At 38.5% G+C, this 16232-nt stretch overlaps 1 protein-coding gene across 4 annotated transcripts in view; it reads left to right on the forward strand.

Annotated features, from left to right (window-relative positions):
* Positions 1-256: 256 nt before the first annotated feature.
* The window catches only part of adcyap1r1a (adenylate cyclase activating polypeptide 1a (pituitary) receptor type I), a 26347-nt gene continuing 10371 nt past the window's right edge, over positions 257-16232 (forward strand). For 2 of the 4 annotated variants that reach the window (XM_037982090.1, XM_037982092.1), the window contains exons 1-9: positions 257-516; positions 3614-3787; positions 7681-7774; positions 10922-11032; positions 11111-11211; positions 11297-11394; positions 13524-13656; positions 15234-15387; positions 15759-15819. In XM_037982090.1, the coding sequence (XP_037838018.1) occupies positions 3743-3787; positions 7681-7774; positions 10922-11032; positions 11111-11211; positions 11297-11394; positions 13524-13656; positions 15234-15387; positions 15759-15819 (797 nt within the window). In that variant the 5' untranslated portion in view covers positions 257-516; positions 3614-3742. The remainder of the gene's footprint in view (positions 517-3613; positions 3788-7680; positions 7775-10921; positions 11033-11110; positions 11212-11296; positions 11395-13523; positions 13657-15233; positions 15388-15758; positions 15820-16232) is intronic. The other 2 variants (XM_037982091.1, XM_037982093.1) reach the window with 2 other exon arrangements.

Here is a 16232-nt window from a genome sequence, read left to right on the forward strand (position 1 = left end):
TGTGACTCACTAACATTAGTGCTGATCACAAATTCTAGGCAAGAAATCAGATCCTGTACCTTACGGGGCTGGAAAGGCGTAAATGTCGGTTTTAAAAATAGTTTCATTATAAGAACAAAGTCCCACGCACGCGCTGCAAGGACTTATAGAGGATTATTTGTCCCATTTTTTCCACATAATATCCTAGTTTTAGGAACCCTCCCACAGCGTCCCTTCATTTGTAGACAAAACAGTGTCACTTTAGCTGCCTCTGAGTCTGGCGAGGTGCGAACCCCGACGGACCATCCTCCTCCTTCTCCTCCTCCTCCTCCTCCCCCTTCCTCCTCTCCTCTCCCTCCTCCTCCTCCTCGTCGAGCTGCCGCAGCAGCAGCCGCAGTAATAACCGCACCTGTCGTGTTCAGAACGTGCCGGAGAACCGTCTGAGGAGTTAAAGAACAAGGAGGAAACACCGTTCGGAATCTGGACATACCGATGGCTGCGTGTGCAGACATTTCTGAGGCGGAAAATTACGCATCGGTAAGTTCCTTTGACTTGTTATTCAGGGCGAGAGCGGCGCGCTTTTTACTCACATCTTCTCCTTGTGCTGCAGCTCGTGAACTCAGAAGGCATTTAGTTATCATTATATGTTTCTTTTAAATGGGTTTATTTCCTCCGAAATGCCAGAACGCACGTATGAAAATGATTTGAATAAGTCTGCGGTGAATGAGGCGGTTTTCTGCAAACGTTTTCCAAGCGAAGGTCACCCACATGTCTGCTGTTTTAAAGAATCTCCAGAGTAAACAAATAAAGGAACAACATCTATTGATTTTGTGGCACCGAGGGACAGAAGAATCATTCGTCTCTTACTGATTGTCATTAAGGCTGTCTTGTTTTGCCCCTGATGTGACACTAATCACCGGACGCAGCCATTTAAATGCCAACAAACGACTGTTTATTCGTGCGTTCCGAGCCGCATGACCTCTGCGAACATCTGGATAAACACAGAGCTGCCTGATGATGCTAAACGCGGCTGCATTATTGCACATTGGCAGACACGTAGCTCGCGTTTCCATCGCTGCATCTGGGTTAATTGGATGCGCTCATCTGGATCGGTTTCAGCTGAAAATGAAATCTTAACGCATGCAGAGAAGAAGCTCAGAAAGTGGGACGGGTCTTCAAACTGAGCTTTCTAATAGGTGCAGATCTTTATGCAGGCTGCACACTCACTTCTTGCCTTGCTTTCCTTCTCTGCGTCTGTACACACCTACACACACATACACACACACTGTCATTGTTTTGTGTGCAGTCCTAATGAAATCCTAATGATTTTTTAAGTCAAGACTGTGTTCATTTTAGACCGTTTTAGGTTGTCTCTCTGTGATAGGGCACTTTTCTGCAATAGATCGCACTGAATTTTCCCATGAAGCCTTACAGATTTTTTTCCCAGTGACTCACGTACATCTGAGTAAAACAGAGTCGCTTTGGGCTTTCTTTTCTGCCCTCAAGATGGTCTGATGTTGAGCCCCTCAGCTTTCCCAGCACCATATGATTAAGGGACTTGGAACCCTACCATAACTGCTTGCAGTTCTAGTTATTATTATTTACTGATGAAACTCATTCTCTCTTAACCTCTTCTGGGGCTCTCAACAATTTTTCTTTTTAGCAAAACAGATGCGTTTTCATGTCTGCATCTTTGTGTCAAAATCCTCACTGTTTGGTTTGAGCCCCGCTCCACACATCCTCCTCGAAATCTCTCGATTCCCTCTCTGAGCACAGTCTCTCCTGTTACTCCATGATGCATCCGAGAGATGCTTCAGAGGTAATTGGATTGGTTCTGGATGGAAAGAACACAGAGCTGAATTTGTCTGTGCGTGCATGAATTATCATTGGGATACGTGTGTGTGTGTGTGTGTGTGTCCTGCTGTTTCACTGATTGCAGGCATGTTCTGCGTCTCTGCTGGTGCTGGCCAACAAAAATTAAAACGGAAAGATGTGTTTTGTGTTTTTCAGTGAATCATTGTGTTTGCAGGAAGCTGCACTGTTGAGTAAGACTTTAAGAGAAAGCAGATGGGGATGAGGTTGTCTCAAAGTCTGACTTGAAGGACATCATTTCTTTATTTATTTATTTTGAAAATACTTCAAAATATTTAGCTTTTGGTTATAAAGTTCATAAAGTTACTTCTTTGCATTAAGTACTGATGTTTCTTCTTTGGACATCCAATTAGTCAGAGAAAATGAGAAAATGTTGCCTCCAGTACAAATGTTTACAGTGTCAACTGTTGGGCTGTGTTTGTTTATGTGTGACTTTTAAATGATACAAAAACTAAATGTTACTGGAGGAAATGTGTCACAGTAAATGCATTCCAGATGTGTCTAAGCATGGAAGTGTTTATGCGCACTGTTGTGCAGTTGGGATTATGGTTATGTGATCTGTGTAAATTGAAAGTAAAGTGGTGTGTTGAAATCATCAAACGGAATCAAAATGGGACCCAGAAGAGACACAAAGTGGCGGTTTAGAAAGAGTAAGCTTAATGAGAATATAAAAAATACACAGAATGCATCTGGAGATTGTAAGATAATCTTATTGCAATCTTATCGTACTGCATATGACATCGGAGGTGATTTATAAAAATACACAGAGAAATGTTCAATCTAATCCTGCCTTTTTGTTTAAAACTGAGGTGAAAGGTTGTGCTTGCAGATGAGGGTTTTAGTTTTTGTTTTGCAGAGCTGATCACAGTGAGACAACTTCAACTGCATGAAACCACCAGCATCACATATATACAGTTGGAGACAAGTTTCAAACTGAACCGCTCATCCATGAAACCACACATAATTACATTTTAAAGGCACCTTTACTTGTTTTCTCACTACCTTGCTGGAAACTAAAGCAGGTACAACAAATGTTAAACAAAATATCTCAGCTGCTGTGTGGATAACATAATGGCTGAAGAATTGTTTGTGGTTTCTAAATTGAGTCAAAATGTGAAATCATACCCTTTTTGTGTCCTGTGTTTGTATTTTTGACACATTTTCTTCTATCAGCTGCTGAATTTGTCCATTTGAATGCACTGTCCAGATTTATCTTCAGTTTGTTAAACTGTGGGCTAAAAAAATCAGAAATCTAATGTTCATCTTATTGTTCCTTAGATATTTGTGTCAGGTCAAATATGTGTTTCACAAAAGTGTATTTTTTTCCTGTAATAATTATATGTTATATAGAGGAATAAGTTAGGAAGTATTTCAAGAAGACTAAGTTTGATTTAATCACAAATATTTTTTTAGCTCCTGTATTTTAAGAACTCGCCTTCCTCTTTCAAATTAATGTAAAATAAAGTGTGAAAAGCCTTATAATGCAAAATGTTCTTTTAGTAAACAAGATTTATGATATTGCAGGCTGTTTTTACAGTCTTGTTCTTCTACTTAAATACTTTCAATTTACAACCACGGTTATTAAATGAAACATTTTAATTGTGACAGTTATCAGCATAATTATTCAGTGCTACTTTTCTAAAACAGTAGACTTTAAAAAGATGTTTTTTTAGTTTTTTAGACTTTTCACTAAAACAACAGTTTTCCAAACTGATGCTGTGTCTAAAACTGGATGTTACTCTTCTTATTTTTTGTTCTTCAGAACCCTTGATGCTTTGGTGACGCTAAGGACACATTTCCAGTGCATCCCTGCAAACACACACACACACACACATAACACCCACATGAAGTGATTGAGGAGCCTTTTGGATATAGAAGCGCTTCACGGGACATGATGAGAGGCTACCTGCTGACTGCAATCTTTCTCCTGCCCTTGGTGAGTGAGTCATTCATGTGCTGTAAGTGTGTGTCGTTCACACGTGGAGGTGTGTGTTCAGGAGCACAGGAATTCATAACAGGACGCTCACGTGTCTGCATCCTTTATAAGCGAACTTTTAAAGAAGCGTGTTTGTGAAACATGCTGCGTCTTGTAATCAGCATACGTTTACAGAGCTAAGATCAGCTTTGTGTTAAAGCGACTGCCCTCCTCATAGAACAATACCAGATGGCCCGGCTGACCACAGAGCTGCCAATCCATTTCACCGTGAATCACAGTTATTTGCAGTCTCACTGGAGTAAAAAAGAATGAAGGAGCTGTGCAAGATGTGTGGGAGGAATTCTATTCAGTGGTCTGATGCAGCACAGCTGGACTTTTATAGCTAAACCACCCACATTTGTTCTTCTTTTAGCTGCTCATAAGCATCTAACCAAAATATAAATGCTAACTAGAATGGCTGACTAATTGAGCTGATTAGCTGTGATAAATAAAGACTCAAATAATGAGAAATGGGGTCTCGCAGCACCAGATATCGTCACCTTTTATGCCAGGTGTCCCTGTAGCTTTTGCACAATACAGTGACCTTCAGCTGCTGATTTGGCAGATATATGTGTTATGATGCACTCCTTGTGTGTCAGACTAGTCTGCGCAGTGAACCAGTGGTCTGCGACGTCAAATGGGAATTTTATTATCTGCTCTGCACACTGCTGTGGGAGCAGCACTGGAAAATAGCCTCGGGGAGGGAAAACTGGGCTGTGCGGCTTCAGAAAAGAGGTCTTATCTGGACAAACATCTGTTCCAGAGGAGAGAAATGATTGGGAGTGGAGAATAAGAAGCACACTTAAAAATATATATTTCATTCATCTCTGATCCCTGCAGTGTTGTCATGGTGACTGTTTACAGCTAGAGTTTCTAAAAGCTTCAACAGACATGACGTCTGTTGCACCATTTTTTTTAATATCTGAAGTCCCTGATACTGATTTAAAATGCCAGTTTAATATTTTTATTAAAAGTCAGTAAAAATCAGTCCTGTTGTAAATATGTGCACATTTAATGTATGTGTGTTTTTAAATAAATAATAAACATAATTAATAGCCACTGGAGCATCTTCATTCAGTTATATTATTGACTTAAAATTATTTTCATACACTTGGTTGGTTTTCAAAGCAACATGTTTTTTTTTCTTTCATTAGTGACACCATTTCTCAACCAGTCTTACCAAGTGCAACGTAGTGTTTGTTTTGTGGGAAAGCAAAGAAGATTTGAAGCCGGCTCTCAGAAGTGAGCATTGGTGCCAAACTGTCGAAATTTTCATAAAAAATTCATTCAGACTCTTTCACAAAGAAATCAACTCACAGACGGCTGCAAATATCCGAGCAACATCGAGTGTATCCTGTGTGTTAAAATACTACAATGCTATTTTTACACAAAGTATTGCATAAGAAGGTAATATCCTTTAAATTATATTATACTTGGAAACTATGGCTAAAGTGGCTGTCGGTGTCAAATCAGTTTCCTGTAATTACAAATAAAACCTTAAAGTGTGCTGTCTGGTGAAGCATTTAGCTGCTGAGGAGATAAAATAATATATCTGTTCAAATATGTTGATCATATTTCATTCATCTTTTCTTTAATCAAAATGAGTTTACATTAGAAATCTAGAATTTTTGGCAAGAAATGCTTTGTACAAATTGTTCTGACTTTGAGGTTTACCTTGTGCTTTGAGTTTGTGAGAAAAAAGATGAATTGTTTCTCTGCAAAATGGATTTTGGATCCACAGCGGACCGTCGCAGACCATCCTGATTAAACAACTGGAGCTAGAACAAAATTAAACAACCACATTTATAAGAAGCATACAGCCGCATCCAGGACTCTAATTAAATAATTTAAGAATAACACATTCATCTTTTCATCTGACAGGCTTGTCTGCATTCATGCCAAACACATATTAGTCATCTGCATCCAATTATTCCTCATGTAGGAAGCCCTGCCTTCGGTGGGCATCAGCCGCTTACCTGCTGCTTAGCAACATGGATGCTGCCTTTGAATACAATCTTTCCTTGATAAATCCAATAAAAGGAGTTGGTTTTATTGATCAATTGAACCTCTGGCAGGAAGAAAAAAATGAAGCGATGCTTAGTTGGTTTTCTTTGTCAATAATAAAGAAGAGAAGAAACCCTTGTCCAATAGATTTAACTAATTCCTTTTTAAAAATGATACACAGCTGATACTCAACGATGGGTCAAGTTATTCACAATTCATTCAGCGTTTTGAAATGCTGCCCACGTGCAGCATGATAAATAAAGGACGCGAATCCTTGAACATCTTTGCAGCCAGTTGATGTCCCAATCTTAACTGGGCAACAAGGCCTGAAGTGAATTCATATCAGAGGGCAGAGATGGAGTGATGAGTCAGCCATGGCTCAGAGGGTCGGGATATATTACACCTATCATTTCAGTGTGAGAGCAAAGGAGGGGCTGCACAAAAAGCTGTGGGTGTAAAAGAGAGATTGGCCTTAAGAGAGTGAAAGGAAGCGTCAACAGAGAAGATGACAAACACTGAGTCCACCACCTCTGGGTAAATAGTTCCCCTCAGTGCAACCAGAGAGCATCACAGTTAGCCCTGTTTCCTTTTGTTTGTGTTCTTTATGCTTCATTTCTGTTTTATGTCATGTCTGTAAGTGACACAAAACTGCAGAGACGAGTCATCGAATGTCTCAAGGCTTCTTTTTGTCCATATAAAATATATTAAAAATGTTCTTTTGAATCTAGCAGTTAGCATTTAGATGCTCAGTGACAAAGGCCTCAACTGAAAGTCTGGCAAGTCTGTTTTTTCACTTCAGTTTTTTACTTGTATCTCTTGAAAATGGTAAAAGTTGCAGAAGTATATTTAAATAGCACCAATTCACAACAAATGTCATCCGAGGACACTATACAAAGAAAGGGAAAGAAAAACAGTCCAAATAATAAATCCAGTTAGGTCAAAAAACAGATTTAGATTCAAATTCAATTACAATCAATTCAATTCTTAATATAATAAAATACATTCACATACACTAGATTATGAAATGCCAATTAGTAAAATGTTATTATCTAAGGAAGCCAGCAGATTGCGTCAAATCTTCACTTCGTCACAATCTCCCATCCTGAGCATGAACATTAATGACAGTGGAAGGGAATGACTCCCTTGTAACAGGAATAAATCTCCAGCAGAACCAGGCTCAGAATGGGCAGCCATGTGCCTCAACCAGCTGGGGTTTGAGAGAACAGGAAAGAAACACAGATGAACACAAAAGGACTGGTCCAGGTGTGGCTTCAATGAAAAGAAGGACAAAGAACAACACAGGTTAATAAAAGCAATAACTTCTTCTGCAAACACAGAGAGCAGAGCAAGTAAAGACAGCAGCAGAGTGAAGAAATGTGGTCAGTTTGTCCTCCAGCAGTCTGAGCTTATAGCAGCATAACTAGGGAATAGTTCAGGAAAGCCTAACTGTGGGATTTATCAAAAAGGAAGGTCTCGAGCCTAGGCCTAAAAAGTAGACAGAGTGTCAGCCTCACGGACAGAAACTGGAAATTAGTTCCACAAGAGAGTAGCCTGATAACTGAAAGCGCTGCCTCCCGTTCCACTTCTGGAAACCCGAGGAACCACAAGTAAACCTGCAGTCTGAGAGCCCAGTGCTCTGTCAGGAAAATGATGGAGATGAAGTTTGGTTGTTGACAGCTTTAAATGTTAGACGATTTTAAACTTTTACAAACTCCAGAACAGTGTACTTCAATCTTAAAAAAAACAAACTGTGTTTAGTTTGTACCTTCACAAAGATGGCTACGAAAACAAGTTTTAATTGCCTTTAAATCAGTTCTTAATGACATAATAAGTGTGTTTGTTTTCTCCAGGTGGCCTCTGAGTCTGAGCATTGCATAATAAAGCGCGAACATGAGAAATGCATGGAGATGATGACCATGCACACCCTAGAGGACACGGAATACAGTAAGTGCATGTGTGTGGCCCTGCATATTTTTGGCATTAATCCGCTGCTTTTTATAGTTTTGCTGCTGTGATTAAGTGATGCTTATAAGAACCAGAGCTTCTGATGGAAGCCATGCATCACCTTCTGAGAATAAATAAAAGACAGGCTGGTTTTCATACTCAATGAGCTGGTAGTGTTCAGATTTGAAAAGGTCAGAAGGGAACATGCAAAGATGAGGCTTCATGTTCATATTACAAGCTCATCACAGAGAGAGGCTGCTAAACAGCATATGCTGTCCTCTAGTCATCTACAAAAAGAAAATGTTTGTCTGTAATGTCACGCTGAGCTGCTTTTGCTTTTTTTTTTCCCCCAACATCACCTTTTTGAAAACACAGGAATCTTGTTATGTGGTTCCTGGAAGCAATTATTTTCTTGGCCATGGATTGTGGTTTTCATTAGCGTCTGCTGCAGGTCTCCTGCTGCTCGAAATTTGTCAGACAGACTGCAACTTCCAAACTGCACGGTGACTCACTGCTTTTCTGACAGCCACCAGAACCTTGAGGTGGGGGAGAGAGAAGGATTTAGAGCTTGAGATAACAAATTTAAAAGCAGGGGAACTGAAAGTTCAGCTCATTTTTCAAATGGTGATTTCAAAGGTTGGCCTGTATTTTGCTCAGTAAACTGCGTGTATTTAAAGAGCTGTTCATTTCAGGTTTTTGTCTTTTTAAATGCATTTTATGTGCTCCGTTGTGGGCTGATGTCTAAGGTATCGATCATGGCAAAGAAACCTGAGTATGTTTTATACTTCCACTTTTGGGATTAAACTGAGATGCCCCGGTGTCGATTCTACTCTAACATGAGCAGTTAGTTTATTTTTATCTACTGTGTGTTCTCAGTCACATGTTGGCCATCTTTGACCCTTTAACTGAACCCTGTCGCCTCCTGTCCCTCTAAAGACGCCGTTCTGCTCTTTCTGCTGACAGCAAATCGTTGGTGAAAAAATAAAAGTGCCTGGTTTGCAGAAAGTGGATTTGCAGGCTTGATATGAAAAGAGGGATAAAAGATTTAAGAGGGAGAAGATAAAAACTTATGAATTCATTTTTTTATTATATTTTTTATATTTCTAATTAAGGTGCTCTTGCAGAGAGACTAATGGCTGTTTTTGAAATTTCTTCAGAAGGATGTGCCGAAAACATCAGTGACACAAAACAAATCAATGTAATAAACTTGCCAAAAAGTATATTTATTGTTTCAGAATGACCCATTGGTTTTCCAAAAGCAAAAGCAACATTTCTGTTTAAATTTTATGAAGGTCACATTTCAGAAAGTGACACTTCATGTTCTTTAAGAGTACATCTGAAGCTAGAAAACCACAGTTGAATGATCTTTTCTTAAAGTGAAAGAAACTTTACTAATAGAACGTTTTTTTCAGGAGGAAAACCACAAAAGAATACTCTAGTCTGGGATTTTCCAGCCTGACTTTATTTGATATCCTACTGTAATAGAATATATTTGTATTAAAGGTATAATTTTGAGGATCAGGTTTTGTTTTTGAGACATGTCTGAACAGAGATCAATTAAAGAACCAAAAGTTCAAATTAAATCTTTTTTGCTCGTATCAAAGAGACAGAAGGTGTCTGTCCTCTCCACCCTGCATGCGCAGGAAGCGTGTTGGCTGAGCGTTCGCAGCCGAGTGAAGATTCACCGTACTGTAAGATCTTGTGTAAGATGGCCACTGATGCAGACAGAGTCTTTTATTAAGCCTTACCTCCGTGGTTCAGTGCGGCTCATTTGGCTCTGATTTGCCCTTTAAAAGGTAATTGGCTTCGTGTCCGGCTCAGCAGACAGAACCAAAACAGATTAGAGAGCCGAGCAGAGGAGAGGAAGGTCTGCAAGCACGCGCACACACACACACACCTCCACAGTGCAGAACGCACAGAAAGCAAACTGTCTCTGCAGCGCTATGAATCTGCCACTTGATAAACAAGGTGGCAGGTGCTGAAGATAAATGACTCAGGAGTGAAGACAAAGTTGTGAGATGCAAAAACAGATGGAAGCAAAGGGACTCTGGTGCCAGATTATCAAATTAAAAAGACAATAATGCAGATTAAACCTAATGTTAGATGCCATAAATTAGTTTTAGTCAGGCAGCTTTTGACTGATGGAGATTATTTGAAATTTCTGATATTCTAAAAGAATAATTTTAGAAGCAAAAGTCTGTATGAAGTAATTTAGGAAATAAAAAAAGAAACGGCATGTACAAAAAAATCACTACAAAACATAAGTGGAGAGAGTCTGTAAATAAAAGATGTGTGGAGATCATCAGGGCTCAGGTGGTTCAGATGATTCAATCCTGTCCTCACACCAGTACTCATCATGATCCACACCTGCAGAGAAAAAGAGTCACAGCTGAACTCTGCACAGGGCCACATCACTGTTTTTTTTTGTGTGAAATATGTGGAAATAATTTGCTGGGAAAATATTGGATATGAACAAGTGAAGTGAGGAGTGAAAATGCTGGTTTCAGTCGTGAACAGATTGGCGTGTGTGCTTAATAATTTCAGTCCATTTCAGCAGAGCACAATCTGTGTGATTTGTTTTTGCCGTATTCCTGCTGTCTGAGGGACGTTTTGTACGGTACCTTTAAAAGTGAGTTTCTGTACATCCACACAGTGGTAAGGAACTCTTTAAATGTTGAAGAAACACTTCTGGAAGTAATATATATTATTTTATTGTTAGTATTCTTGTTAGTTTAGGGGTACATCTTGTTAAATGCCAGCAGTAAACAAGACTTTCTTGTCTGGAAAAAGATGAAGAGCAGTTTTTAGCTTCAAACTTTCTTCCTAGATTTTAGTAGGTGGCAGCTTTCTGTGAAGTTGTTTTGTTGCATCACACGTACTTTGTCCCTGTGAAATTATGTTTTTATTAAGTGGTCTTAGTTGTAGTTGGTTTGCAAGTGAGTCAGAAGATCTTCTGCCATTTATACAAAGAGGCAGCGGCCTCCACTATCTCTTGGAAGTTACTACTACTACTTATTAGTGGTTTCCAATCATAATTCTCTCAGAAACTGCATAATTATTCAATACAATGCTGTTTTATGTGGAAAGAAACCTCTAAAATTGAATGCATTGACTTCAAAATGACCTTTTTTGACTGCTTCCCTTTAGTGTGTCCGTGGATGTGGGACAACTTGACCTGCTGGCAGGGGGCCAGTGTCGGTGAGGTTGTTGTGGTCAACTGTCCCGAGCTTTTTCATGACTTCATGATCCCTGAGGAGGGTGAGTATCTCAACATAATGAATATTTGAATATCATTGTTTTTTTCTTTTCACTGAGATTTGTTTATTTCTCTTTCAGAAATAGGGAAGGTCAGTCGAAACTGTACGGAGTACGGCTGGTCTGAGCCTTATCCTCACTATTTGGACATCTGCTTACTTGACGAGAACACTACGAAACCTGTACGGCCACTTTTATTCCATTCAAATACCCACATGTAATGTTTGTTTTTAGTCCAGTTGCTTATTTCTTTGTCTCCGTATTTAGGACATGTATTATGCATCGGTCAAAGCCCTGTATACGGTCGGGTACAGCACATCACTGGTGTCTCTGACCACAGCCATGGTCATTCTCTGCAGATTCAGGTGAGGTTTCTTAGTTGTAGTACATTAGATAAAATGTGACTATTTGTTTTCTCTAAAAAATTCAGGCAGATTCTGTTTTTATTTGTCTGCATTTCAGACAAACAGCCTCCTCTTCTAACTGTCCAGCCCTTTGGACAGTTTTTCTGCTTACTGAGCACTTATTCTGCACGCTGCATCAGAGAAAATGAGAGTGAGCGTATGGCTTTTACTGCAGATCATGATTGCTAACAAGAATATAGAATTCAAGGCTCTGTCTCGGTTGGGGAAGGCATATTTGAGCTCAGCTGGACAAATTAGTTTCACTTAATGTTTTGTATCTTTAGTCAAACACAAAAGCAGAAAAAGTCCAAACACAGCAGACATGCATCTTAAATTGCTGTTTTTGGCAGCACAGCTATGGAATACAGAAACCAGAAGAGAGAGATTTTTAAAAGAAAAAAAAAAAAACATTTTTATGACATTATCTCAAGATAAAGAGTGTTTTTTTTTTCTCATGAGCTCTAGATAACAAAGCTTTTTTTGTAGCAATAGTAGTTTAATTATGTCATTATGATGAGATAACATAGCTTCTCTTTTTTGAGAAAAATTGGTTCATATGTTTAATTATTTTGACCTAGAAAAGATTATTGTCTCATGATGACCAAAAATGATTTAGAACTTACTGTAAAAGCTTCCTTCTTTTTCAGAGATCAGGACCTTTACGTTAGATTCGAGCTGAAGATGTTGATCGAGAAACATCCAGCAGAGTGACGCATACATGACACGATCACCCCGAGGTGTCGTCACAGTGAAAGGGAACAAAAAAGGAAACAGCACAAGAGCCACTCTTTTTCTCACCGTCATCATTTCATGATCACGAGGAAATAAAACTTGTTTTCATAACATAGCTTTTTGTTATTTACAACAACACTATAAATGAGTGGTTTCTCCAGATAATAAGTTAAATCTAACTTAACAATGTTTAAAAAATCATAATTATCCACTGAAGATCCACAGATCTACTCGTGGAGTAACTGCAGGCTGTTCTCAGCTTGATGGCGATTCTTGATTTTAAATTATATCAAATTATAGGTTGTACTATTCACAAACATGATGATTTTGAATAAAGGTCAAAAGTAGAATTAATATAGGACATTTACAAACAGCTCCTTGTTGTTCACAAGCGCTGAATATGTCTGAGCGCCTCAGACGGATCCATAATTTAGACGCAGCGACTGAAGAGGCTCCGTCACCTCTCCCAAAAAGAAATCGAGACGTTGTCCTCGGTGCTCTGACTGGAGCATCAATTCTGTAACGTGTTTGGCTGCTTCGTCATTCATAACCCAAGATGAGAGAGGTTAACTACTCCTTCACAGCTGCTCAGCTCTGTTAGCTCGCTGCTGGCCTGAACCCCCGCTACGGCAAAGATTTAACCTCCTAACACGACATGCTACATTTGTTGACTTCTCATTAGTCCTAACAAGCAAAAAAAAGTGGCAGAATTTACACTTAGGTTGTTTTGGACCTTGAAATTGTAAAAACCCTGTTCTGTCAGTTATAATATAAGACAGGAAAGAGACAGATTAGCTGTTTTTATAGTTACAGAAAACATTCACACTCACGGGTGGAGAGGAGATTTAATCAAGAAAGAGTGACGAAACGCTCATTAAAATGTTTCTAATTTAATGTCACAGGAGGTGATGGTTTACAGAGACAATCAATTCTGATTAAGTTTACCAGCAGTTTGAGATGTGTGTGTGGTATTTTAACTGAGCGACTGGGAGGGAAAACAGAACAAAAGATTCAGAGGGTTCAAACAAACCAAGACAATCTTATGCACTCATGAATGCAAAATCCAGCTTTAAATATTTCTATTTTAAACAAACGAGCATTAAATTATTTTAGTTGGGAGTTTTGTATTATTATACCTTTGCCTCTGCATGCTGTTATAAATAAACCACCTCTTACTGGTTTTAAAGAAACAAGTTTGTTTTTAGATGGTTAAAAGATCAGCCCATTTTTTGAGTGGCCAGTTCTATATGCGCCAAATTGATCTGAGGTAGAAAATTCTGGTTTAAACGGCTCATATTCTTTCAGGCTGTAAAGAAGATGAAATGTAATTTATTCTCTGTTGTCATTTATCTCTCCAGGAAGCTCCACTGCACCAGGAACTTCATTCACATGAATCTGTTTGTGTCCTTCATCCTGAGAGCCATCTCTGTCTTCATCAAGGACGGTGTGCTGTACGCTCAGGAAGACAGCGACCACTGCTTCGTGCACACAGTCAGTAAACCACAATTAATTATTAGATACACTGTGCGGGCTTTTACAGACCTTAGATGCACCCTCTGTGTGGCTTTCATCACAGTGGAGGAAAACGACAGTATTTGTTTGGTTAGTAATGAAAAATTTATGTTCATTTCCCAAGGTTAATTATTTCAATAATTTTAATTTGAAGCAGATAATTGCTTGGTTGGGTTTTTTATTATTCTAAATGATTCTTACTTGAACAAAGTGATTGCTCGTGGGAGTCATTTAGGGAAGTTTGGCTGTACATTCTAGAGAGTCGTATCAAACAGGTTTGCTGGAGAACAGATGCACGTTTTTAAAAGGAAAACATGCATGTAAAATACGAACAAGACTGAAGATTGCTTGAGGACAAGGAGCCTAAAATTCTTTATGATTCAGTCTTTTCTGTTTGATTGTTACTTTTGAGGGAACTTCAATCAGATGCAAATTTCCCACAAAATAAAACACACATGATTACAACTCCTTGATTACAGATGATGACGGTGCTCTTAGCCTTTGTCTCGTAACGACACATTGCTTGCTATTGTTAGGGAGGCATGATAAACAAACCTAATTAGCTTCGCTAATGGTTCAGCAAGGCCAGTTGAAACATTCTGCTAGGCCCATTACCATATGAATGGCTACTTTGTCCTTGTTTCTTTGTTGCTTTTTTTAAGTCCGCAGCTTTACATTTGTTACCATAGCGATCGCAGGTCATCATCATGGTTGTACTCTGAATCAGATCAGTGCTGTAAAGGGCTGACCCTCCTTTAACTTTTATTCCACTTCACCTGACATTCAAACCTTTTTTTGCAAATGGATTGAATATTAATTCATCATATCAAACAGAAGTTTAGGAGCATAGCCATGTTGAATTTTAAGTTTGGCGTTAGTGAGGAACTTTCCAAGTTGTAATACTGACTTTGAGGTTCCTTCAGGTTGATTTTTATTCTGATTTGGAATATGTTGAAACAGAATTGTAGGATTAGACACCAAACAAGAAGCATTTACCAACTAAATTACAGATAAATGGTTTCAACAGGGTGTTGCTGAATGCCTAAACTCTGTTTTGTTGAAGAACTTGGCATAAGTGTGACCAGTAAAGTGATACATTTTCAGTGGTACTAAGCTGCAAACCATTTAAATAAAATGTAAAATTATAGTAAAAGCTGAAACACTTCTGCAAATACTACATCTCACATTTCCTTTGTGTGAATTTCAGCCACAGACGGTGGGAAGCAGTTATTCTTTAAGCCAGTTTCTTAATGAATTTAGTGTTGAAGTGGTTTAAGTGACTGCTACTCATGAAAAAACAGTTGCTACATCTTTTCTTTTTTTGTCTTTTCTACATCTTGCTGTAACGTTACAGAACATTACATTAGTTTTTCAGATACTCATATAAAGGATGTAAAACACACAAAGCATATCTATAAATATGTCCTCTTTATTAGTGACACAAAACTCAAGGGAAGACAAAATCAGAGCATTTCAAATTTATCTAAAGGATTATGTGACAGATCTGCAGTCACAGATAAAACAGATATCCTTCTCCCCTGTGTTTCTTCATGCAGGTGGCATGTAAAGCAGTGATGATTTTCTTCCATTACTGTGTCATGTCCAACTATTTCTGGCTCTTCATTGAAGGCTTGTATCTCTTCACTCTGCTGGTAGAGACCTTCTTTCCCGAGAGGCGATATTTCTACTGGTACACCATCGTAGGCTGGGGTCAGTAAAGCTTTATGGTTGATTATCCTGAATGATGCAACGTTAGGACTGTTTTAGTGCCGTTCCGTTCAGTTCATTTAATTTGTTTTAGCTTTTCAGAATCTAAATATAGGCTCATAATGTTGCAGTACTTGTCTTTGAGTAGATTTGATATTAGTTTAAAAAATAAAGTCATCATGTTGCCATTCAGAAAAACGCACATTTCTTCTAAACTTATCTTTGTAAATATAAGAATTAAAACTATATAGTTTTTCATCTTATTTTGGCCACGTAACCAAATTAAATAGAAACATGTTCTAAAGATATAATCTATTTTTAATGTCACCATACTAAAAATTTCATCATAAACTGATTGTGATTATTGATAACAGGAACTCCCACCATATGTGTGACTGTCTGGGCAATTCTGAGGCTCCATTTTCACGACACTGGGTACGTAACAGCTCTTCTTCCCAACTTCAGATTACAGATGGAGAGCTTATTATTCACTTGAGTTTATATTTTTGCTCTCAACAATCATTCAGAAACAAGTTTTGTGCTTTTAAAATCAATAAAAATTAAAATTTTTGTTACTGCTGCTGTTATTCAGACTCAGATTACCAACACAGATTATGAGCACTAAAACTGATTATAAAATTGAGACATTTACTGTTCAAGACTGCTTGTAGCTGTCATAAATTCATGAAAAATGTTTATCAGTTACATGACATCATGCACATTGAAGTCTTTAAAGAGTATCAGTTACATTTTTGTTTCAAGTACTTAAACCCTAAGAAGACCCTAACCCCAGCCCTGGGCCAAAATGCCCTAACCCCTTCAACCCTGAAGAGATCCTAACCCTTGCC

The sequence above is a fragment of the Kryptolebias marmoratus genome, linkage group LG20 (genome assembly GCF_001649575.2).
Source record: "Kryptolebias marmoratus isolate JLee-2015 linkage group LG20, ASM164957v2, whole genome shotgun sequence".
NCBI lineage: Eukaryota > Metazoa > Chordata > Actinopteri > Cyprinodontiformes > Rivulidae > Kryptolebias > Kryptolebias marmoratus.